Genomic DNA, 24,646 nt, shown 5'->3' on the forward strand with positions numbered 1-24,646 from the left:
CGGGGTGCCGGCTTGCTGCAGTCTGCGGGCCGGTTCTAATAAATCAAGATCATCCCAGGGGCCGTAAAAAATCTTCTCGCGGGCCGGATGTGGCCCGCGGGCCTTGACTCTGACATATGTGGCCTAAAACTACCAGGGCAGTGTACCTTGGGGACCAGTGTTGAAAAACAGAACACAATCACGCATCTACATTCATTCAATGACATCTTTTCAACATTAGGTAACTGGCGGATTGGAGGATTGTTTGATGGTTGATCCATCGTCAGTCATATACCTTAACCAAAACTCAACCTTTTTGATCATAATTTAACATTGAATTAACATGTTTTGCTACCTGGGTAGCATATTTTCTTTCTTCTTGGCTCCCCAGCTGGTAAATGGAAGTTGAGGTCATCCTCACAACCAATACGTTGCAGAGGATGCTGCTGGATGTTCAACACTCATCAAGCTGTCTGTCATGTTCTTCATCATTTCAAAACCTCTAACTCGCCAAGATGCTCAGACTTTAGATGATCTTTAAACTGATTGGCCCGTGGCCTCTTTGGGGAATCATGATATGATGTTCAGTGCATATGATGCTGCTGCCATCCTATTTGTTGAGCACTTATTCTGCAGCTTGCACCTGTTCTTCAACAGAACTTAACTACTAAGGTCATTCTTGGATAATGTTTGTGATTCTGTCATGTCATAAGAACGCTAGGATCTGATGCAGACATTTAAAAAACTTGGTTTATAGAGAAGGATAGGCAAAGGTGCATCCTGGTCTTTAGCGAGATATCGGCCTTTTTCTAACCATTTATATAAACATTTATCTAAAACTGATAAAATGTTTTCTTCTTCTCTGACACAAGTGAGTTGAAAATGTAACTCCCAGACCTGATCTCTGTATTCAATATATAGCCTTTAAAACCACAAAATAAAATCTGAATACTTTTCAATATAAACCTTGGTCCTTTAAATGTTACGTTTAAGTTGTAATACCCCCAGATACTCATTTCTATCTACTTGTTGGTTCTCAGTCATCCAGGACACGACAAAACTAAAAGAGGCTTAAAAATAAAGCAACTTAACAAGTTCTAATTTAAACAGTCTATAACTTGTATTGGCAGCCATTACATTGGGTCCCCCCCAATGAGATGGGATTTACGTCCTTAGTTTTCAACCTGATTGTACAGCTCAACACGTTAGAATATTGTGAAAAAGTAAATTTGTTACTTCTTTCAGATAGTGAAACTCATGCTATACAGATTCACTACACACAGTGCAATGTTTCAAGCCTTTATTTCTTGTGAATTTGGTTGTGATGGAGCGCAGTTCATGCCAGCCATTTATTATGATCTGTGTGAGATTGCCCTGAACGTTCTCTTACTCTGGGTCAGTCGGCTACACAATCTGCTGACTGGACAGACGGCCAGAAGACAGTCATGGACACCATCCACAAGGAGGGGAAGACACAGCAGGTCAGTGCTGAAGAAGCTGGCTGTTCAGAGTGTTGCATCCAAGCACATTCATAGAAAGTTGAGTACAAGGGAAAAGTGTGGAATAAAAAGACACAGCAGCAACAGGAAAAACCACAGTCTTCAGAGGATTGTCAAGAATAATCTTTTGATAATTTAACTGAGAATCACAAGGAGAGAACATTAGAGTTACTACACTCAAGGATCTGTGAGGTGATGTAGTCAAAGGGTCAAAACAGGTGAAAAGAAAGCAGCAGCAGAAGCAGCAGCACCAGCGGCGGCGGCAGCAGGTTTCAAGTCCCTCTGGTGATTTTATTGTTTAAAATCTTAGTTTTCTGACATTTGTCTCGAGGATCTTAAATCTTACTGGTTTTATTTCAAATTATCAACACTTTATTAGACCATATCATAATAAAACAGGTCAAACTAAACAGCAAAATCTAAACAAAGAATAAATGAAGGATTATTAATCTAATTAAAATAATGATCTTAATAACTAAATCCTCTTCAAAATCTCATGCTTTTTTCACATAAATCAGAAACCATCACAGAGGGGATCAGCTTTTCTTTTGATATGCTATTTGCTATAAATCAAAGTGAATAGAATAAAAAAGCTAAAGTTGTTGTTTTTTTTGTTTTTTTTCTGCTAGCCAAGTATAGTCCATGCAGTCATTTCCAGCTAATTTATTTCATAGTATGAGGATGAGGATGGGTGGAACAGAGGCTAAGCTAAAAACAACAATCTCACCAAATAGTAGGATATGGTCCTCATGTGCTCTGAGGATTTCTCCCAGAAACAGACCTGTTTGACCTCATAAAGCAGGCTGATTAAATGTATGAAAAATGATTTGAACATTTATAATACTGCAGAAAAATATACTTTTTCCCCACAGCAATGACAACATTTACCACTTGCATAGAAATGAGTCATAGAGAAGGAATTTAAAGTTTATTATTATAGGGCCAATAATAGTTAAGGACATATAATCATCTCTTTTCACTACATTGTAAGATAAGAAGATCTGGACAAATCACTTTAACAGAATCTCATTGTTTAGAAAATCAATCAATCAATAAGAGCATAAATAAAGCAAATACAAGTTTTCAAATTAGATATAGCTGTATAGGTACTAATATGGGGTCTGCATGCATCATGAAACACCCTTATTTTTCTGTACAAACACAAGAAATTTCTCGCAGGTACAAGTTCATATACAGAATGACTGTATCTGGCTACAGGATAAAATTAAAGAAAGGCCCAACATAGAAAACAGGGAACCCAGGAAGCACTTCAGAGAGACCTCACACACACAATGCACACACACACACACACCCACACACACACACACACAAACAGTCATATATACAAATTTGTATTATAATAATTGTTACAAAATCTCTTTAACGCTCTTCTCTCTTTCTCACATACACATACACACAGTTTCATATATGGATTTGTTTTTCCTGGTTTTGTACACTATATTTCCCATCTCTTCCTGAGGAAAAAAGAGCCACACATGGCCAAAGAGTTCAATTACACATTAGTTGGAGTTCAAATATGAGGGAATTTTACTGCCATAAGTCGAGAGCACACATTTTCATTCTGGAAATAAGATTTTATGTTTTTTATCTCGAAACTCCTGCCTAACATCAGTAGGCTGTTAGAGATTGATCAGTAGCTCACTTCTAGTAGATGTTTAGTAGCCACGCAGGCTCACCCAATGGAAGGAAACAAATGCACCAACTATAACACTTTCATTCTACTGACTGAGAGTTTGCCAGGTGACTGTACTTTTTTGTTCCAAGCGTGAGTAGAAAATCATTGGCAGGCGAGCAGAGAGGTTGGCAAGTGGAGATTTGATTTGAGCAGAGACAAGTTTTGAGAGTGAGGAGAAAGGTTTGAGAAAGCAGAGTGATTATTTGAAAGAGAGGAGAAGTTTTGAGTACAAGCATTTAGTGTTGTAGTCAAGAGCACCTAACCCGAGACCAAGTAAAGACCAAGACCGAGAGAGGTAGAGACCGAGGCAAGGCCAAGACCAGCAGCCCATGCTACATGCATGGGCATAAATCCTGGGGGAGTCAGGGAGGTCCGGACCCCCTAATCTTGGAAAAGTCTACATTGTCCGCCCCCCAAAAAAACATGAAGGAAACCCTTGTATTTAATCAATATTAATTGTCAAGAAAACCCAAGTTCATCCCACTTTCCCATGCTGGAGATTTTAGTTTAACAGTAACAATACATGAAGTTACCTTTAAAATGAATCACACAAGTAACATCAAAACCCAACAGTAGACTTAAACTTCCATAAAATCACTCAGGTTGTGTGTGTGGATGTTGTCTCCTGCAAACTTTTCTTTAATTCTTTCTTTTTTCTATCCAATCATAAGAAATCATAATCAGGCAGAGAGAGAGTTATGAAACAGGAAAAGCAGGCTTCCTGAAAAAAGAGGAAGTAAATTTCCAGCTTGCATATTTTTAAAATAGTTGAGACTGTTCTTTATGTCAAAGCATAAAAGTTTTAAAGAATGAAATCTAAACGATTTGAGTAAATGAATAAAACCCAAAGCAAAATATTTATATTATTATTGGTTTACTCATAAGAATACTTACAATTACACTTGTGAGTATGCTTACAAGTAAACAAGTAACTATAACTTTGGTATCAAATAAATAGAATAATGATTATTCTTGGTTTCTTTTCAGAGGACCGTCTGTGATAACTCACATTAGGATTATAATAAGAGTAATTAATAAGTTATGGCTATCATAATATTATAAATGAATGATAAATCAGAGAAGCTAAAGAAGTTATAAATGTGATTTTGACAATGAACTTGAGATGGTGTAAAAGGTGTAACTGCAATTAAAGAATCACTGATGTGTTGGAGGTGGATGGAAGGTGAAAGGTTAAGGGAAAAAGGGGAACTAACTGGAGAGCAGAGATGGTCAACACCTTATTTGGAAACAGGTTGTTGAGCAACTTAAACTGTTGAAAGAAGAAGATTGTGCTGGCAATGAATGTAGGAGGAATGTTGAGCAACCTAAGACAATAGCACAGACATAATGTCTCTAAGACAGTGATGGATATGAGATTATCTATACAAGCAGTCAGCCAATGAAATAAGCACAGCAACAGTGTTAGTCAATGCAAACACATCTGTAGGGTGGATAAACCCTATAAAAGATGAGTGTAAAAAGAGGAACCTTTGGCTGGATCCTCCAGGCAGCTTTGAACCAAGATTGAGATGGACAAAGAACTGTGCAGCTGAAGAAGAGCCGGGGCCACAGAGCCAAAGACTGTCCTGCGTAAGGGGACCAACCCGTTAGCCCAGCAACATGTGGCTTCAAATTGCACTTCTCTCATCGCTGGGGTCAGACCACAAATACAAAGACCAAGAAAAAGGCAAAGATGAAGAAAAAAGGCAAAGAAGAACTGGCGCTTTCCTGCAGTTCTACATCTCAACAGACCAGAAAGATCGTGAGACAAGGTGAAGGGACCTTCAGAGCCACAAGACAAGAACCTGAGGAACGCTACACACATGAGGAAGACACCCTAAGATCCGAAACCTGCTGCTCTAAGTCAGTACTCTTCCTGCCAGCACCCATGTACTGTGTGACATCACCATCGATACAGAGACAAAATTTATCAGACCTACAGAGATCCCTGCCTCATCGATCAACATCCTCCTCCTGCTGCAATACTTCTTCGTCATCAGGCCATTTCTGGGGTCCAAAATTCCATACTCCATCCGACTCTCTCAAAGGTTCCCTTTTTAGTTCTCAGTGTCAGCATTAGAAAAAGATAGGCCAGATGATTTATTTTACATATTTGATTATTTCTGTTACTGAATGAAGTTGTACTGACAAGGGAGTAAAACTCTTATGTTAATAAGAAGAGTTTGAAACGGGCAGGAGGGGCTGAGCGTTAGCGCTACCCAACAGCTTGGTGGAAGCCAAGAGCTGAGGGGCGATATTGCAGAGCAACTCACAGTAAAAAAAGAAAGTATGCCTTTATTTCTTACTCTCTTCAATGTAGAGTCTTTAAAACTACATAAAATCTGAATATATTTCCATAAAAACCCTGGTGCTTTGAACGTTAGGTTGAAGTTATGATACTTCCCAGATATTGACCCACTATGTTCTCAACCATCCAGGAAATGTGAAAACCAAAAAAGGTTTAAAAATAAAGCAACCCTAACATATAAACACCTAGACATTAAATGCTTAGAGCTGAAATAAATTTAGCCAATATCATTATCAATTCAAACTCTTCATTCTGCTTTGCTTCCATCTCTGTGCCACAATTTACAATACGTTTCCCCATATTGTCCATGTCAGAAACCACCACTGTCTGCTCCATTAAACATAACAATTAAGTCAATGCCCCAACGGTAAACTATGAACTCAACTATGAACACTGTCCAAGGAGCGATAAGCAAGAAGTAACCAAGCAGAAGGCGTGCACCCTCCCTCCCTCTGCCAGGCAGCACAGTGCTGTAATGTCGGCCACCATGACAGGTGACGAAAACAAAGACCAATGAGCATGTTCTGTATTCTCTTCCATTCTTGTGTTTTATTTATTCACTAATTAAATAAATATCAATCTATATAATTAAATAAGATAATAATAGCTACTGTTGTGTAGACAGAACATTACAAGAACAAAGAACGGCTCTCAGTGAGATCCTATCTTTCTGTAAAGAGCCGTTCAGAAGAATCAGATTATATTACAGACTTTGGTCTCAGCGTTTTCACATATAAGTGACACGTCAGTGAACACTTCCACACAATAATTCAAAAGTTGGACGTACTCCCCACTGTCTATGAAAGTGAAGCGCTGCTGAATTTACATGTCACAATATCTTCTGATTTATATAAACCGGGATTCTATTACTGACGATTAGACAGACATCTGCCACTCAGAGACAAATGTCTTGGAGCGTTGCGTGCCAGTGAAAGGAGAAAGCGACGTGTGGCAGCAGTAGCAGAAACACGTAATAGTTGCTTGGATTTTAATGGGTATGCTTTGCATACCGACAATTTGCTGGCAATTTAGTGAAATTAGTGAAATTAGTGAGATCTTGACCAATCCTCAACGCCAGAGACCAAGACGATCAAAAAGTGGTCTGGAGAACTACAACTCTACAAGCATTACGAGTTTTGAGAAGAAAGACATGAAGTTCTGCTTTCAAACTGAAAATGTGTGCTCTCGAATTATGGCAGTAAAATTCCCACATATTCACAAGAAAAGAGAGCACACCCCTGTGCAAACACAAAGAAGTCTTGCATGTTTCCAAACAGTTGTGGATTTTGGTTCCGTTTGTTTTTGTGCAGTTTTCAGTTGTGAAGTTCTGATCTCTGCTCAGTTCATTTCAGTTGATCTGTTCAGACAGATTCATTTTTTGCTTATGTTTTTCTTTGTATGTGCAGGTTTCACACAGTTTCTACTTTCCTTTGTCTTTGTTTATTTGGCTCTATCTGAACTCAGCTGTATCACCATGGCAACACTTTCTCAGCTCATGATCTGCTCTGGAGTAAGCATGTCTGTGGAGCCAGTTTGTGTACACGGAGACAGAAGCAGCCCACTGAGAATTTTCTCATGAAGGAAGGGTGATTTGAAACATTTTTTATTTATAGGATTTAGTTCAATATGTCTTTCTGAATATTGACTTTTTAATTTAAAAATTAACTACATTTCTGATTGTATCATAGCAAGAACATCCTGGATTTGAGTCCCAGCTGGCCCCTTTCCAATTGAAGTTAGTTTGTTATCCCAGTGTTTCCCCTTAGCACTTTGTCCTGGATGGATGGATGGATGGATGGATGGATGGATGGATGGATGGATGGATGGATGGATGGATGGATGGATGGATGGATGGATGGATGGATGGATGGATGGATGGATGGATGGATGGATGGATGGATGGATAGTTTTTGATTACTAAAACCCATTTTAGATACAACTACATCTGGAAAACAAAATTCCAACTATTGTGTGATGTCATCCTGAATGGTGTGACGTGTTACAATGCCGTGTTTCTATTTTAGATGCAAACTATTTTTTTCCTTTCAAATTTGTAGCCCTGATTCTGTCTTACATATTTTTAATATTTAACAGTTTTTACTTTCAGCGTCTGACGTCTTGCTTCATAATGTATCTCGTGCCTCCAAGTAGGAGGCCATTATTTCATTTAAATGTGATCTGATCAGCTTTCACAGACTGAAACAGTGCAAATCAGGTTGGTGTTTTTAGATTCCTAATTTTACAAACTCCAAAGAAGTCTTGCTACAAGGGGTACAATGTTAATATGCAGTTATTTCCAAGGTGTGGCCCTTTCTTCTTGATAAGGAGAGTATTTCTTATTGAATATGGCTCCAAATATGGTTACTGTTACCATTGTTTAAACACAGAGGTAATAAGATGTTGTAAAAAAGTCTCCCACCCCTTCCCACACATACAGATATGAATATTCTTCCCAAAAAAATAAATGTAAATTTATGCCATCACCAACATGTTATTTTCATCTCTGTTACGGATTCAGAAGTTTTATTTGACGTCCCTTAGACCCTTTAACTCTCACCCATTGTGGAAAATACAATGGAAAAACGGTACACAGGCGTTCCGTTGCATGTTGAACAGCTGTTGGTCGGTTCCAAGCAGCTTTCCCTAGTGGCTAAGTTGGCAGTGAGAGGAGTGATTGTTTCTGCTGAAACTGGTTGTTCTTCCCTTGGTTCATAAACCTCCACAACATGGATGAACTCAGACGGATTTGGAACGTCTGTTAATCATACTTCAGCTCTCTGATGAGACCAGCCTCAGATGAGTTTCACAAATAAGTCAGAGTTGCTTTATGACAAGGTCAAAAGTATGTTGCATATTTCCTCTAAATCAATGTGAAAGGGTTGTTAGGGCTTTGAAGCTATAGCTGCAGAAGGGACGAAAATCCTCTTCATTCTAAATGCTCATCCGATCATCTTGTCTAGAATATTTCCGTATTTTACTTTAAATACTTAGTATCTGCTTTAATTAACATTCTTCTCCAACTCTGCACAGTTCATTGCACACCTCTCCCCCAGGGCCATGATTCCTGCTGGCATCATTCTGAACTCCAAGGCTGTGAAAGGATAAGTTGATATATGATCTTATTTTTTTCCATAAGCAAGATCCCACAAGCACTAGTTAGAATAAAAATACATTCTTATAAAAATGTTTGTTTTTATGGTTGAATATGGAATCTCTACCTAGAACTGCTGCTCTTTTGTCCTTGAAGAGAAAGAAACCTGAATCAAAATAAAAAAGTTTGCTTTCTTCTCCTTTTAGACAAAGAACCTCAAATAGAATAAAGAAATATAACCCTGAAAAAACAGAATACACAAAAAAGTAATGGTTATTTAAAATGGCATATTTTTCACTGAATCTGCTTCTGCTAAAAATAATAACTACGAGGACAGAATTTAATAATTTTTAAAAGATAAAACTGATTTCTAGTTTTGTATTGTTGTCTTGTTAATATTGATAAGTTTAACAGCACAAGGTTGAAGTCAAAGTGCTCCTTCTGGGCTGAGTCTTTCGTGAGAGTTATCAGCAGGTTCTATAGTTAACGTCTAGTGTTTATTCATCATAAATTGCCACACTGTTCTTCTGGTGTGAGGAGAAACAAAAAAAAGTACTGCTGCCAAAATCCCAGGCAGATCTTATCTGTTTAATGTTAGGTTTAGGAGTATATTACTCTCTTCCATTAAAGACTTGTCATCACAAGACTTGTTTTAATCTTGATCTGTCTAGCGGACAAAGAGATTAGCAGAGAGATGTGTGTAGCATTTTGGCAATACCATGGGATTAACAGTGGCTTGTGTTCAGTCCAAATTATTCCGTATGACACAAGTCAGCAGGTTTCAAAAGAGAAAATCTGCTAAAAAATATTTAAGCTGGTGGTGGTGATACAAGACTTCAGCTTTTCTATGCTCCCCCATTCACCATTAGGATTCTAATAGCACCTTGCTCCTTAACTGATGGCTTTCTGTTCTGTACAAGAAAGTTATACATATTTTTTTACTTCAATGAAACTATTTTTGCAATGTTGGACATCGGAACTTTAAAAATGAAATGGGTTGTAAAAGAAGAGCAATGCCCAGGACTATAAAAATCCATCTAGAAACTAATTTAAAAACTGGGTTGAAGTTGGTTGATTCATTAAGTCCTGAAGAACTGTTCATATGGGCAGCAAAGGAAATGATCAAAGTTGCTTTCTCCAGAATCCGACTTTAGATTGCAAAAATCTAAAGACATGAAAGAGTTAACCTCCGTTCTCAAACTCATCATATATATGATGCTATAATCTGATCTAGCTTTTTGATTGTGTGCAAATATATTTGTCTAATGTTCATAAGATTGTTTGTCACTTCCTTAAGAATGTTAGTAGAAGACTGAAAAATAGACATTGGAACTGATCCAGTGCTTATCCACTTTTGAACACGACGTTCTGACTTATGGTACTTGGTTTGCAGTACTTTTTATTTTGCAGATTTTGGATAAATAAGTTTTGTTTTTTTTTCAAAATACCAGGAAATAGTGAAATAAGTTACTTCAGAAAGTAAAATATATCTGTTTCATAGATTCATTACACAGAGTGAAGTATTTCAAGATATTCTTTTTGCAATTTTGATGAATGCGGCATATACAGGGGTTGGACAATGAAACTGAAACACCTGGTTTTAGACCACAATGACTTATTAGTATGGTGCAGGGCCTCATTTTGCAGCCAATACAGCATCAATTTGTCTTGGGAATGACATATACAAGTCCTGCACAGTGGTCAGAGGGATTTTAAACCATTCTTCTTGCAGGATAGTGGTCAGGTCACGACGTGATGCTGGTGGAGGAAAATGTTTCCTGACTCGCTCCTCCAAAACACCCCAAAGTGGCTCAATAATATTTAGATCTGGTGACTGTGCAGGCCATGGGAGATGTTCAACTTCACTTTCATGTTCATCAAACCAATCTTTCAACAGTTTTGCTGTGTGTATTGGTGCATTGTCATCCTGATACAATGTTTAAACCATTGGATGCACATGGTCCTCCAGAATGGTTCGGCAGTCTTTGGCAGTGACTCGCCCATCTAGCACAAGTATGGGGCCAAGGGAATGCCATGATATGGCAGCCCAAACCATCACTGATCCACCCCCATGCTTCACTCTGGGCATGCAACAGTCTAGGTGGTACGCTTCTTTGGGGCTTCTTCACACCATAACTCTCCCGGATGTGGGGAAAACAGTAAAGGTGGACTCATCAGAGAACAATACATGTTTCACATTGTCCACAGCCCAAGATTTTCGTTCCTTGCACCATTGAAACCGACGTTTGGCATTGGCACGAGTGACCAAGGGTTTGGCTATAGCAGCCCGGCCGTGTATATTGACCCTGTGGACAGCTTTGGTGGAAACAGGAGAGTTGAGGTGCACATTTAATTCTGCCGTGATTTGGGCCGTGGTTTTATGTTTTTTGGATACAATCCGGGTTAGCACCCGAACATCCCTTTCAGACAGCTTCCTCTTGCGTCCACAGTTAATCCTGTTGGATGTGATTCGTCCTTCTTGATGGTATGCTTACCCTGGATACCGTGGCTCTTCATACATCACAAAGACTTGCTGTCTTGGTCACAGATGCGCCAGCAAGACGTGCACCAACAATTTGTCCTCTTTTGAGCTCTGGTATGTCACCCATAATGTTGTGTGCATTGCAATATTTTTGAGCAAAACTGTGCTCTTACCCTGCTAACTGGACCTTCACACTCTGCTCTTATTGGTTCAATGTGCAATTAATGAAGATTGGCCACCAGGCTGGTCCAATTTAGCCATGAAACCTCCCACACTAAAATGAGAGGTGTTTCAGTTTCATTGTCCAACCCCTGTATATTAAGCGTCTCAGAAATGAAAAATACTGTCAAAAAAATTCAACATTGGAAGCTATCTTCAACATTTTCACAATATTCTAATTTTCTCACTCTGGCACATTTACATTGAATAAAATGGATTACACTGTCCCTTGACAAATAAATGAAATTCATATTTAGAGGCAGTTTAAACATTTATAATTCTGCAGTTACCTCAAAGTTATTACGATATTTCCTAGTTGTATTTGAAATACTCTTACAAAGTAAAATTAATTCAAGGGGCTTATATTATTATTATTATTATTATTATTATTATTATTATTATTATTATTATTATTATTATTATTATTATTATTATTATTATTATTATTATTATTATTATTATTACACAGTGTAAACTGGTTCACAGGGGAATTACAACTTACAGTATAAAAAATTTATATATAAACATAATATATAATGTAATTTGAGTTCTAGTAAACCCTTCACTGTGTACAGGTAGATTTGGCTCAAGATTGTGGAACCAATGTGGCATCATTTCTTTGTGACTTGGTGAACAATTTTATGTGCTGTGTACTTCTTATAGAACTTACAATCTTCTTTATCTGTTGTATGTGTTTGTGTTATGTCTTTTTTAGGGACTTTTTCACGTGTCTAGAATAAAAATATGATTCTGATGATGATAAAATGCAAAAATAACTCTAGGCTGACATACAGCACCTTGCAAGAACACTCAGACCTCTGGAACATTTTCAGATTTAGTTATAAGTACAATTTTTTTTATTACAATGTGACCTATCCAATTTGAGCATACTCTAATAATTTTATATTTCCCCTCTACATGGACGTCTCAAAATAAAATTTTGTACAAATTGCCTCCGGCAGTTTCCTAATGACTAACCAGAGTCCGGACATGTGTGTAACTGATTCTGGAGGAGCTCCAGCTTATTAGGTAAAATAATTTGTACAGGGAAAAACAATTTGTGGATTCTGCTAATGTGACATCTAGAGGAGAGTGGCAAGAAGACAGCTATTGCTTAACAAAATCCATCTGTCACAAGCCAGTGAACGGTGATTTGATTTACACAGTAATCATTTGGAAGGTGTCCTGTTCAGATCAGACCAAAATCTTTCACCAACAAAGAAACATGGTCACAGCATCACTTTGTTGAGTTGCTTTTGTTCATCCTGATAAAATGCTCAGAGTTGATGCAAGGATGGATGAAGTTGGCAAAAAAAAAAAGACAGAATGGGGCAGAGTTTCACTTTTGAGTAGAATCACAGTTTACACATACAACCTGAACAGAACTGAATCGCTAGATCCAAGAATATGTTTGTGCTGAAATGGCACAAAGTCCAGACTTTTAAGCTCAACAGAAACTTTGTGGCAAGACTTTAAAATTGAAAATATGTGGAATGGGTATGAATACTTTGGTAAAATAGTGTGTCAACATAACTCTTTGATGTTTAAAGTTAAAAGTTGCTAAAAAAAAGTTCACCTCCGCTACACAGACAGACAGGGAGTCAGTCTGTACCATGTTTCTCATAGATTGTCATCAAACATGTTTTACTGACATGATGACGTAGCTGTGAGCTGGATATAACCAGACTGCTTCTTGACAGGGGTTTTCTAGAGAGAACTGTCTATAGAATCAACTGGGACTAGTTTCTTTGGAACAAAATACTGGAACTTGTTTGATGGGAAAAATGTTTATGTCTTATTAAGGAAGAACTATATGATTTATGCTGCAACAATAAAATAGCATATAAGTATGGAGAAACCAAAACAGTTACTTTATATGAGCTACCATGTGGTCTATTCATAATATTTTATGGTTTGGTAACATAAAAATTATTGGATTAAGCAATTAAATTCCATCCTATTTTTTCCAAATGCTTACAGTATCTGTCTGCTAGTGAGCAGACATCATGACTGGGGTCTCTTCACAGAGGACAAGGTTCATACAGTCAGAGAAGTAAAAGTTATTTCGGATTGGACTCTATTAATAACCAGAAGAAACCCTTATGGCTAAACATGCAATAATAAACACTGCAGAACTGACTTGGAGGAAATAATAGACAAAGTCTTCCTCCTTGGGTCAATCAGCAACAAGGAAAATGAATGGTGCTCGTGAATCGGTTGCTTTGCAAATGCCAGACGCGTGTCAAGTAGCATTGAACCTACACATTTCAGCTTCCCAAATGTAAGAAGAACATGGATGGGGAAGGACAAGAGTTAAAGATAATGGCGTTTGCTTCTTTTTTGGGGGGAAGGAGGAAGGTGTTTATTTGTCCTGCTTAGTTAGGTCAGCTAGCCTCAGAAAAAAAAGTGAGTTAGGCCATAAACCCAAAATTAGTGAGCCATTCTACTGAGCGAGCATTAGATGACATCAGAGACCTATTGTCAGATTTTGGGTGGTTTTTGTGCAGCTGTCTGCAAAATCATCACCCACAGCCAGTTGTTTCCTTGCCTATTTACTACTCAACTTTAAGAGTGCATTTTACAGGTCTTTAACTAGAGGTGTATTACAGCTTTAAAAATAAAAGCAGTTGTCTACTCATAACTCATAATATTAATATTAATCCTTGTGAACTATTTTGTATTTTTTGTGAGAGTGGACTGTTGACAGCTCAAGTGGGTAAGTTGCTCTACTCTTTACCATTTTTATGACACAATACAGTTTGCCATATTGAACAATCCTGCCACTATACTACAGCTGTGGTATTACAATCTGAGCAACTCAATCAATGCTCCAAAAAAGTGGGAACTCGTAAATATCCTGTGTTTATGGAAAAGGTGTTACTTTGTTTGGTATTAAGCAGAGAAAACATCTAAGTGATGCAGAAACCATTACGTTGAGAATTGTCTAAGGTATCATCAACAATTGTAGGGAATGTGGGGAAGAAATGTGGTCAAAAATAAAATCCTGAATGATCAGAATTGGTGATCCGCAAAACGCTTGGTGACATAAAATCGAGGAAAACAACAACAAAACTCTGGAATTTCCACAAAATGTGAAGAGAACTCCAGTGATTGAGAATGAACAGCAGCAACCACAAGAAAACCACTGATCAGTGATCAGTGGCAAAATGAAAATATGCCTTTAATCTGAAAGGGAGCATAAAGATTGGACTCTAGAGCGATGGAAGAAGGTCATGTGATCTGATGAGTCCAGATTTGAACTCTGCCAGCGTGACAGGCGCATCAGGGTATGAAGAGAGGCAGAAGAAGTGATGCTCCCATCATACCTCAGGCACTCTGTGGGGCTGAGGTTACTGCTGCTGGTCATGTCAAAGTTCATCAACATTACAACATTACTTGACTGCAAAATTTCTAATTTGTTTTATTAAACACATAATACCATTTTTAAAAATTATTCTCAATCATATGTGTCAAACTCAAGGCCTGGATGCCAAATCTAGCCTGCCTCTAGATCCTAGAGGGTCACATGAATAAAACTTTTAAGGTAACGGCTGGGTGCTTAAATATTATTTTTCCAAACAAGTCAAACAGTTATTTAAATACTACCAAATTACAATGTTAAACTGTTAAACCAGGTGTTCCACAACATGAGCTGCAGAAGCTGGCCATTTATTTTCAGTGGGGTTAAGGAAGGTTGTGCACTTCTTACTAACAGCAGGTTGCAGCCAATCATGTCAGCAGTTTGGTATGTGAGGTCAGATGGGGAAGTGTTCCAACAATGTAATCCAGCATGTAAAGAATAACAGGTGATTTGATTTAGCCCCATCCCTGTTTTGGATTTTTAAATAGAAGTTTTGAAAATGGAAATGAACTTATAGAAGTTTACACCTACTGTAAACTTCTAAAAGATTGTTATAAAAAAGATTATTTTTTATTACAATTCACACAACAGAGAAATTGCTCATTAAAAAACGGACCTGTAGAACTTCTGTTGCTACTTCAACACACATAACTGATGAGATCAAAACTGAAGATGGAAAAATTACAGAAAAAATCAATAACTAAAATATTCACATTAGTTTTTCCCACTGTAACTTGGTGTGAACAATCATACATGTTTTGTTTTATGTCGGGTGTGTGTACCTGGGTACTTTTGCCAACCATAATATGTCCATGTTAATGTCTTCATAACCTTGTCTGAGCTTCAGGAATGTAAATCTCAATGCTGTCAGCGCTCTCTGTTGCTGAGTTCTGACGTACAGACGCTGCTCTCTTAGCAGCCATCAGCCTCTTTCTCGCCTCCTGCCGCTGCTTCTCTGAACTCTCCAGTGAACGGTCTCTGGCAAGTGGTGGGTGGTGGTGGGGGACAACCTTGTGTGGTTTTTTTGGCACAGGAGGTGGAAGTCGCCTCTCCTGGTAGAGGAAATCAGAAGTGGGTAAGAAAGTAAGGAAGTGGGGATTTCTGTATAGTTACATATCCATAGCTGAAATGCAATTTTATTTTTTGTGCATGTCTGACTGTAAATAATTATAAACATCAGCTCTCTGGATTCATTTTTACAACCGAGTGATTGCTGATCTTTAACCCTGTCCATCAGTTCCTGCTGTTTTGATCTCAAATAAACCTTTTAAACTTTTACTTCCAAGCTCACTAAGGCAAGAGCTTGAAGGTACCAAGTTCAGACAAACCAAAAGGATATTCATGCATTTACATAGTCCTTTATGTTATTACAAAATAATAAAACTTGACCAAACATAATAAAATCCAGTGTTTGGAACAATTAAAATGTTTATTTTCTTTAACTGTAACATCAAATTTTTTTAAAACCAAAAATCTGTAAAACATTTTTAGTTCTTGTCCTATAGAGAATTTTAATGCTGATGTCACTGTTAGCTATGGTTTAAGTATATTTTCTGCATTTTATTTTGACATATTTTGAAATAGTGTACTTTACACTGAAGATATATTAGAAGTATAACACTATCAGTGACATACTCATCTGTTCATTTATCTTGCCATTTGCAGAAGCAAGACACAAAACATAAAGCCACACATGTAAGATGGCTGCAGGTGGCAGAAGGAAGCATGAAGAGGTGGATGAAAAGACAGACATGATGGATCCATGGAGGCCCAGATTGGTCAAGGCCCTGTGGTGTTGTTGGTTATGCTGATTGATGTGTGGCTGTTTGCAAGCGCCTTCACTGTTAACACACAAAAGAAGAAAAAAAAAAGAAAGAAGCAGATAACAATGAGAGGAAATGATATAATGTCAGAGAAGACAATGCTTAGAAAAAACAAAAAGATAAACTTATACAGCAGCTATACTAAGTAAAGAATAAAGAATATCTGTGCATTGCATGGACACAAAACCATGCATGAGTCAAATTATCTGATATTCCTGTAATAAAATATCAAAACATCCACCATGTGAATTTTGTTAGTCTATTTGACAAAGTGATGCACACTGATTTATATACTTGGTTTCTCGAAGTCATTATATCCATGGAAGAAGGAAAACGTATATGTAACAGGTTTGTCAAGTTTTGCAGAATGTAAATGTCACGGAAATGACATTTACAGCTGCTGAAGACAGAAGTTTCATTACATAGGATTGAAGGAAAGTCAACATTGTGGAAAAGGGCTGGATATCAGATTGACTGAATTTGAACCTCATAAAACAACTCACGGGTCACTAAGTAAGGGGCCCAGGACACACTGCACAGGTCATCTGTCTCTCACAGGGGAACACAGCAACACAATTCAGCTAAGGCCAATTAACCTTCTACTCTTGTTTTTGGATAGTGGGAAGAAACCTAGAGAGGACCCACATATAATTATAATATTCTTTATTTTACAAGGCACAGTGCACATATCAATCATAAATTTCATCGTTTGACGCGCTCTGAAAGGTTTATATACGCTATCTCCTTTCCCTGATGTGAATTAGTTTCTGTTATAAGCTAATTCAGCTATACACTATAACAACATGCTAACTCCATCCAGTCAAACCCCCAAACCAGAACTTTATCTCAGGACACTGTGGCTGTCAGACAGCAGTACTAACAACAGTGACACCTGGCAGGTCATCTGAGAAAACACAGGGTATAAATATAACACTCAGGGTTTTAAATGCCATGCTTGAAGAGATCACCCCTGTCTTGTGGTCTAAAGAAAGATGCAAACTGAGAAATCCAGTCATAGGCTGCTTCAAAGGGAAGGTCTTAATGGCTACTGTGTGTCCTTATGCAAAGAAGTGCTTCAGGCTGACACTGAAAAAACCCATATCTTTATGATATATTATTTCAGCACAGTTGTTGTGTGGTTATGCAGGAGTTTGCAGAAGGCAGGGAGTCTCTGGTTGGTTGTGCAATCAATAGAAAAAGACAAAAACAGAAATGAAGAATCAGAAAATGATTCTTCTAATTTTCTAACTTTGTTTTCTGCCCTTTGTGCAGGTAGGCATAACTGAAGTAATGTTCTCTTTGATTTACCTCAGATTGTTCTCAAAAAGGAACATTTCCCACCTCATTTTACACTGAGATAGAAGCTTAAACAATTGAAACAAGTAAGGAGCATTTATTTTAGCTTTGCCACATCCAAGTACCACTGATGAGAGCAAAATAAACTGGCAAGAATAAAACAGATGTTCATTAACTAGCTTGTACATGCAACAAAGTGATAAAAATGCTAATTGGAGTCTGATGTTATAATCCGTGTTTTTATAAAAAATTTATTTGAAAAACAATTTAAAGAATGAAAACTGGTTCATCTTAAGACTATGACTTTAGTTCAGAATACTTAGGTGTTGAACTCAGCAACATGCACAGCACTGTTGTAGTAAGCAGTAGTGCTTGCTGATTTGCAATCACTACTGCCAACATTTAATGATTTAAGTTGTTTTAAAAGCCATCATTTTGCTCTGTTAGAGTTCCAGTCAAACCAGCAATTCCCATTTTTCAAACACAAGAATTTCTTTCTTTTTCTGCAAACTCACTAGAATGAAGCTTCTTTTTTGGTCATTTCAAAAACTCAAAGCTATCTAAAACAGTTGGACCAGAAGCAACTTAAGAGTAAATTAGCAAGTTTGACCAGAAAAGTCAACTGTTCCACTATCGGCCACAGTGAAACAGTTGACGTGCAGTCATGTCATTGTGGGATGTTTGTTTTCACACACATCCTTCAAGGTCAACAAGACACATCAAGCAGAGTTCCTGTAAAGCTCCGGGTGCTGCAGTGTGCGTTGTGGTTTGTTGTCATATGTGTGGATTACAAGAGTAATTATGGCAGAGACTAATCACACTCACAAAATTCTGACCCATCACACAACAGTTTCATAGGCATAGGGATTCAAAAGGTTTGTCAGCAGTGTTGTGACAAAAAAAAGGCGGACATCAAGATGCTGAGACGAAAATGACACTATTTTTGTTATGCAAGTGCAACAGTGAGAACTTATTTTGGATCCTCGGCACAATCAATGCTACTCAGCAGCATGGACAACTAGAGATGGTGAGATGAAGCCTCATGAGGCATTGAACCACTTGAGCCAACTGATTCGAGAAAGGGTTCATTTCTTGAAGCTTCATGTGCACATGAAACCACCTACTGGCCAGGTGTATAATCACAGCCAGCTGTATCTTAACACGTGTGATGCATTGAATTTTTGTCTTTATGGCTCTTGGGAATGACTTCACAAAAGGTGAAGAAAAAAAAGAGACAAAGAGAGAGAGAAAGAGATATGTAGAGATAGAGATAGAGAGAAAAAAATATATATATATATATACAGAGAGAAAGAGAGAGAGAGGGAGACACAGAGAAAGGAAAAAAGAGAAAATCCTATCCTGTCCCACAGCTATCTTAAAAATCCTAAAATAAAAATTAAGAACTTTAAAACTAACTAACCAATCCTATTTGTAATAGTGAGATAAATAGTAAAAAGCTCAAATTAAATAAATAACCCAATTATAAGTCCTGAATAATAAAGTCTAAAATCATTAAATATTAATCCCAGAAAAATAAATAAATAAATAAAGGGGGAAGGGGAAAAAATTCATTTAGATCAATACCTTGTTTATTCCAGAGAAAATCTACTTATGATGTGTGATAATGGTATTGGAGTTCAAGGTAACTCGAGTTAAATCAGGTGGTGAAAACTCACGTGTCCTTAATATTAGAATTAAAATTAAATTTAAAAATAGGATAGCTGTGGGACAGGATAGGATTTTCTCTTTTTTCCTTTCTCTGTGTCTATTGGGTGTCTATTGGGTGGGGGAAGTTGTAGTGTTTATATATTCATATTCTCCCTACCTGTCTCAAACTAAATAACCACTATCCAAACTCTGCTATCCAAACTATCAAAACTCTATCCACTCTCTCAACTGACCACAACTCGCCTACAACAACCCACATTTTGAATGGAGCCTGTGGGGTTTCTAAAGCTGTCAAACACCGCGCCAAAATCTGAGCCACTTCCCGAAGCAGTCACGTGGTACAGCCGGGCAGCGAGGCCTCGGACGTCATCGTTTTCGGCTCCTTCCCTAAATGAAGTAAGCTTCGATACGCGCTTTACGGAAACGCCCCCTTCATTACTCGACACACGCCTCGAAGCCTCGGCACATCACGTAACATCACTATGGACAACATATTGTATGTCCAAACACACTTGCTAATATGTGTTTCAACTTTATGTAATGAGTGTACCAATTTATCAGCTTGCTAATCTATCGGTGCTAATGTCCTTTATTTTGGAAGATCAATGATCAATCGGTGCACCCCTAGTTTAAACTGATTTAAAGAACTAAAACTGTGTGAAAGGCAAATATCCACCAGTTGAAACAAACTGGAATGAAAAGCAAATCTCTCAAAAATAGCACTAATGACGATGCATCCAGTCAATTAGGCCAGAAAAAAATATTAGCATCGCATACATTCAGCATTGTCTTTGCACTTGATATCTTCTTTATGCTACAGTATTACACAAGGAGTCCTAAAGCATTTGGTCCACACCTAAAATTCTACAATCAAAAGTTACATCTAATGCATTCATAACTTCTTAGTAGAAGAAATTTCTAAGCCTGATATAACCTAATGTCATTTTAACATAGACATACAGCCAGACAAGTACTATGTTGAAACATCAGGGTTAAATCAAAGCTTTTCTCTCTTTCTTTAGCCTTTTTGTACATGAATTATGATCCTGTAAGTCAGGATTTTTTCCAAAGTGTTGTTGATTTCCTCAGGGAATAAAAATAAGGTGGGAAAAAATTTTGTACTGTATTTTTTTTTCTGATTTGTCCAAGTATCCACTTAGGTGGACAACTTGCGCTTACATCTTTTCAACTAATGAAATGTTGAGAAATGTGAATATATTTTGACTTTAGTTAACAGAATGTATAAATATATAACATTGTATTCAACTCTCATCGTAGTCTAATGTTCACTACTATCTGATCCCTTTATTCAGTCACTTTCATTCAACCGCTTGTTCTCATTTTAGTCTTATTTTGGCTCCTCCTCAAGCAGTATGACTTTATTATGGACATTTATAATTGTATAAAAGTAACAACATTGAATTTGACACTTCAGCCATTCTTTTGTTTGTTTTTGTAACTCTACAGTACTGTCTCTTCCATTTCAGACTTCTAAAAATAAAGACTATCTTGTATGAAAATGCACAAAGCACCCAGTTTGCAAACAATACATTGGAAGCAGATGTATTTACTTTTGGCTGCAGGCTGGATCATTGCATGATATTTGGTTGCAGTGAGGTAGGGCCAGTGTTCCCCAGATCCAAGCCTAATCTCATGGGGTGTCTTAGAGAAATGGTGTCCAAATTATTATTTTATCTTTTTTTGAGAACTTGGATCCTGCATGTGTTTGTTCTCTCCCTGGTTCAACACATCTGGATCAAATGGTGGCTCATTGGAAGACCTCAGGAGAAATGATGAGGAGGAAGTTACTACCACCAGGCAGAGAACAAGAACATGCAGGATGCTGGCCCTCAAGGGCCAACTTTGCACACCACTGCCTTAGACTGTGTCTTAACGGTGATGGGATGGCACTGGCACTCTTGAGCGTGTCAGGATGGAATTCTCAATTATTAGCACACAAGCTACAGATTCCTTGAAATGTAAAAGATTCACCTTTTCCAAGCCTTTAAAAAACACTTAGTATCATGTCAAGATGAAGACCTGGCTCTAATGATCAACACATTCTTGACCTTGAGTATCTGAGGTATGACACGATTCCATATTTATTACTGGAAATGTCTTCACTTCCTGATCTGTTAAGGCCAGAATTTATTTTCATTTTTGGAATGCCTACAGGTTTGCATTCTGCCTATTATTGCATGCCTCTCAATTTTTTCATTTACCTCAGTGATCAAAGGTTCTTCATCATCCTCATCTCCACTGTCACTACTGCTACTATTGGCCAGTGATGTATAAAAACCTTACTTCTTAATGGCAACAATGGACTTCAAGTTAAGAACTAATATGTCAGTTTATTTACAGTCAAAATATTTGCTGGAAATGTTGCACATTGTAGATTTATAGTCAGAGTATTGATATCAATACCTGTCAAAATATTGTCACTGATGCATGACGTCCACTTTAGTGGACAGGTGATCAGTTGTAATTTTCTCCAAATACAAAGTCAGAAAATACATGAGTAGTATTAGTCTTTAGGGGTTTCTTGATGTCACAATATTTTTTTTTACCTGCAAGAGTTTTCTACAGTAGAAGGAGGGGCTGGATATTCCTGAGTTAGTCTGATTCGCTTCCGTCTGTCTGCCATATTGGATTTAACAAAAAAATTCTTGCACTTGCACTGGATGGACAGTAGTTGGCAGTGTATTGCCTGATACACTAGTGTCCACTTTAGTGGTCTGTATGCATTTATAACATAAAAGAAACACACAAGAAACACAGGAAAATGGCTGTAGATGGCTGTCCACTGTAGTGACCACGATGCATGGAAGGGTTAGATATGTATCCACTTAAAGATGTGTTAATAACTATGGGTCTTAATGTCTAAATGAAGCCTGGCATTTCTTAAAATTCAGGATCAATAGAAAAAAAAATAACAAAAATACAAATATTTATTTCAACTGGAAAAGCATCCAGTTTTCACCATAATGAATGTTTGAATAAAAGGAAATGTGTTATTACATTTGTGAAAAGGTGAATAACCTTAACACTTAGTGATATTCAATTTTAAATATCATGTTCATGCAAATGACTATAGAATAATAGACAGAGCAAAACAACAAAGGTAGGCATATCCCTTTTCCTTGACCTAAGAAATGAGAGTACCTTTCTATCAGGAGGGTCCAGCGGTCTCCAGTTGTTGGCCCTGAGCTGGTGAAGCTCATCAAACTTGAGGCTGATGTTCTCAATAGACAGCTGAAGCATATCCCAAAAGCCAGCCAGGTCTGAGGCCACAGGACGAGGATGAATGCTGAGGTTCTGTAATGGTGCAAAAAGCAAAAATAAAAAAATATTTATATTTATAAATATTTATGTATTATGGACAACCCAAATCATAATAGGGTTGTCCAATGTAAAAGAACAAAATTATAAGAATAACTCTCAACCAATGATGGCATAGTTTCTTTGGAAAATGTAACTTTAATCAGATTACTGATTACTCCTTGAAAAAGTAACTTGGTAGGATTACTGATTACTTGAATTGGAAAGTAACTAAGTTACATTAAAAGTAAAGTTTTTAGTTACTTTCAGTAGCTGCTAACAACAACGCTCTGCCACCTGTGAAAATCACATTGAGCTTTGCCAATACTTAATATGGAAGTTATTATATAATGATTAGATCAACAACGTGTCTCCACATTTTGTGTGTTCCACTGTCCGGAAAACTCTAAGAAGAATTTTAAAGCCCCCATTCTTCCCCCCAGACTCCAGACTCTTCCTGCGGCTCCACAACTCACATGTCCCGCTGCACAGATTTGTGAGATTTATCTTAATATTAATAATTATAATGACATTTAGTTGCACAACTTTAGGGACACATTTTTTCCTGGCTCTTTTCACGTTTATTGCGCTGTTTATATTAGTCTCAATGTTTGCGGTTTTCTGGAGCGCAATGGAAGCTCGACGTCACTCACAGGTGATATATTAACTTGACATTAACAAAGACACAGCGGGACGGATCATCTGGAAAATGATGGACAGGGAGAGTCAAACTAAAACTACCGTATCAGACAAATTCTGGAATTTATTATGAGTCTCTGCTTATTTCCAAGCCCAAAAAGAACAACTTCACGTTCAAAAACAAATCCAAAAAGGCGCAACCCGCGACTCATTAAATTTGCAAGTGATTAAAAACAAACAAAACAAAACAAAACAACAAGCCCACAGCTGCTGATAATAATTGGACTTGACGAGCGAAACTCAAAATAGTTCCTATTTTTAACCCTGTTTCTGTCGCTGCTGATACTTTCGCATAGAAATGGCGATCACTAGAAAAAACGTAGAGGAAATACAAATAAATTCCAAAGGAAAATAGTAACGCAAAGTGGTTTCGATAAGTAACTGTAGTCTGACTACTGGATTTGAAATAGCAACGCGTTAGATCACTCGTTTCTGAAAAATGTGGTCCGACGTCAGTAACTGCTCTCAACTGGAACCTTTTTTTTTAGAAAGTAGATTGAAGTAAAATAAGAAAGACTTAATTGAACCAAAGTGAACCCTATTGTACACACAAAACTAGCAGAGTGATGTTTTCATAAGACTATTAATAATTTTGCTACCTGTTGTTATTAGCTTATTACATAATAAGAATAGAAAAGTTACATCAATTGCATAATCAATATCTTCTAAATAGCTATGTACACAAACCCTACAACTTTTTGCACTCACCAGGTTCTCTTCACATAATTCCCTGAACTGCTGAAACTTCTGGGAAATCAAAAGCTGAGCACTTCCAACAGCAGTTCTCATCTTTTCCAGTACTGAGAACACAAACACAAGTTATAGTAAAATAAACTTTTGGATAAACAAAAGGTTTGAACATGTTTTCACCTTTGAAAATGATGCACAAATGGATATAAAAAGTCTAAATACCTTGCTTGAAATGCCAATTTTTCAAAGTAAAACAGATACTATCCAAGTCAAAAGTGATACTTTGTGATAGCTTCCTGCAGGAGGGCATTGGCTGAGATAATGCTGCCATCAACTAATTGTCCTCCCTCTTCTGTTGTTAACTCTTTACTTTTCTAAACATCAAAATTAATCCTACATCAGTACATCTGTTTCTTTATTTTGTTCTGTCTTCTCAAACTCCCAAAGATCCCCTCAGAGACTGCAACTGCCTGCAAATGGGTGAAATTATTCTTTTTTGACTTTTTTAGACATTCTC

The 24,646-nt window shown here is 37.4% G+C and overlaps 1 protein-coding gene across 4 annotated transcripts in view; it reads right to left on the reverse strand.

The window, feature by feature from the left end:
* Nucleotides 1-2,391: 2,391 nt before the first annotated feature.
* Nucleotides 2,392-24,646, reverse strand: part of dlgap1a (discs, large (Drosophila) homolog-associated protein 1a) — an 84,210-nt gene continuing 61,955 nt past the window's right edge. For 2 of the 4 annotated variants that reach the window (XM_044133409.1, XM_044133408.1), the window contains 3 exons: nt 24,148-24,239; nt 22,585-22,737; nt 11,887-15,687 (listed from right to left, as the gene is read on the reverse strand). In XM_044133409.1, coding sequence (XP_043989344.1) covers nt 15,460-15,687; nt 22,585-22,737; nt 24,148-24,239 — 473 coding nt within the window. In that variant the 3' untranslated portion in view covers nt 11,887-15,459. Of the gene's footprint in view, nt 8,574-11,886; nt 15,688-16,270; nt 16,477-22,584; nt 22,738-24,147; nt 24,240-24,646 lie in introns of those variants that run through there. The other 2 variants (XM_044133407.1, XR_006372284.1) reach the window with 2 other exon arrangements.

Source organism: Gambusia affinis, linkage group LG12, assembly GCF_019740435.1.
Source record: "Gambusia affinis linkage group LG12, SWU_Gaff_1.0, whole genome shotgun sequence".
NCBI classification, from domain to species: domain Eukaryota; kingdom Metazoa; phylum Chordata; class Actinopteri; order Cyprinodontiformes; family Poeciliidae; genus Gambusia; species Gambusia affinis.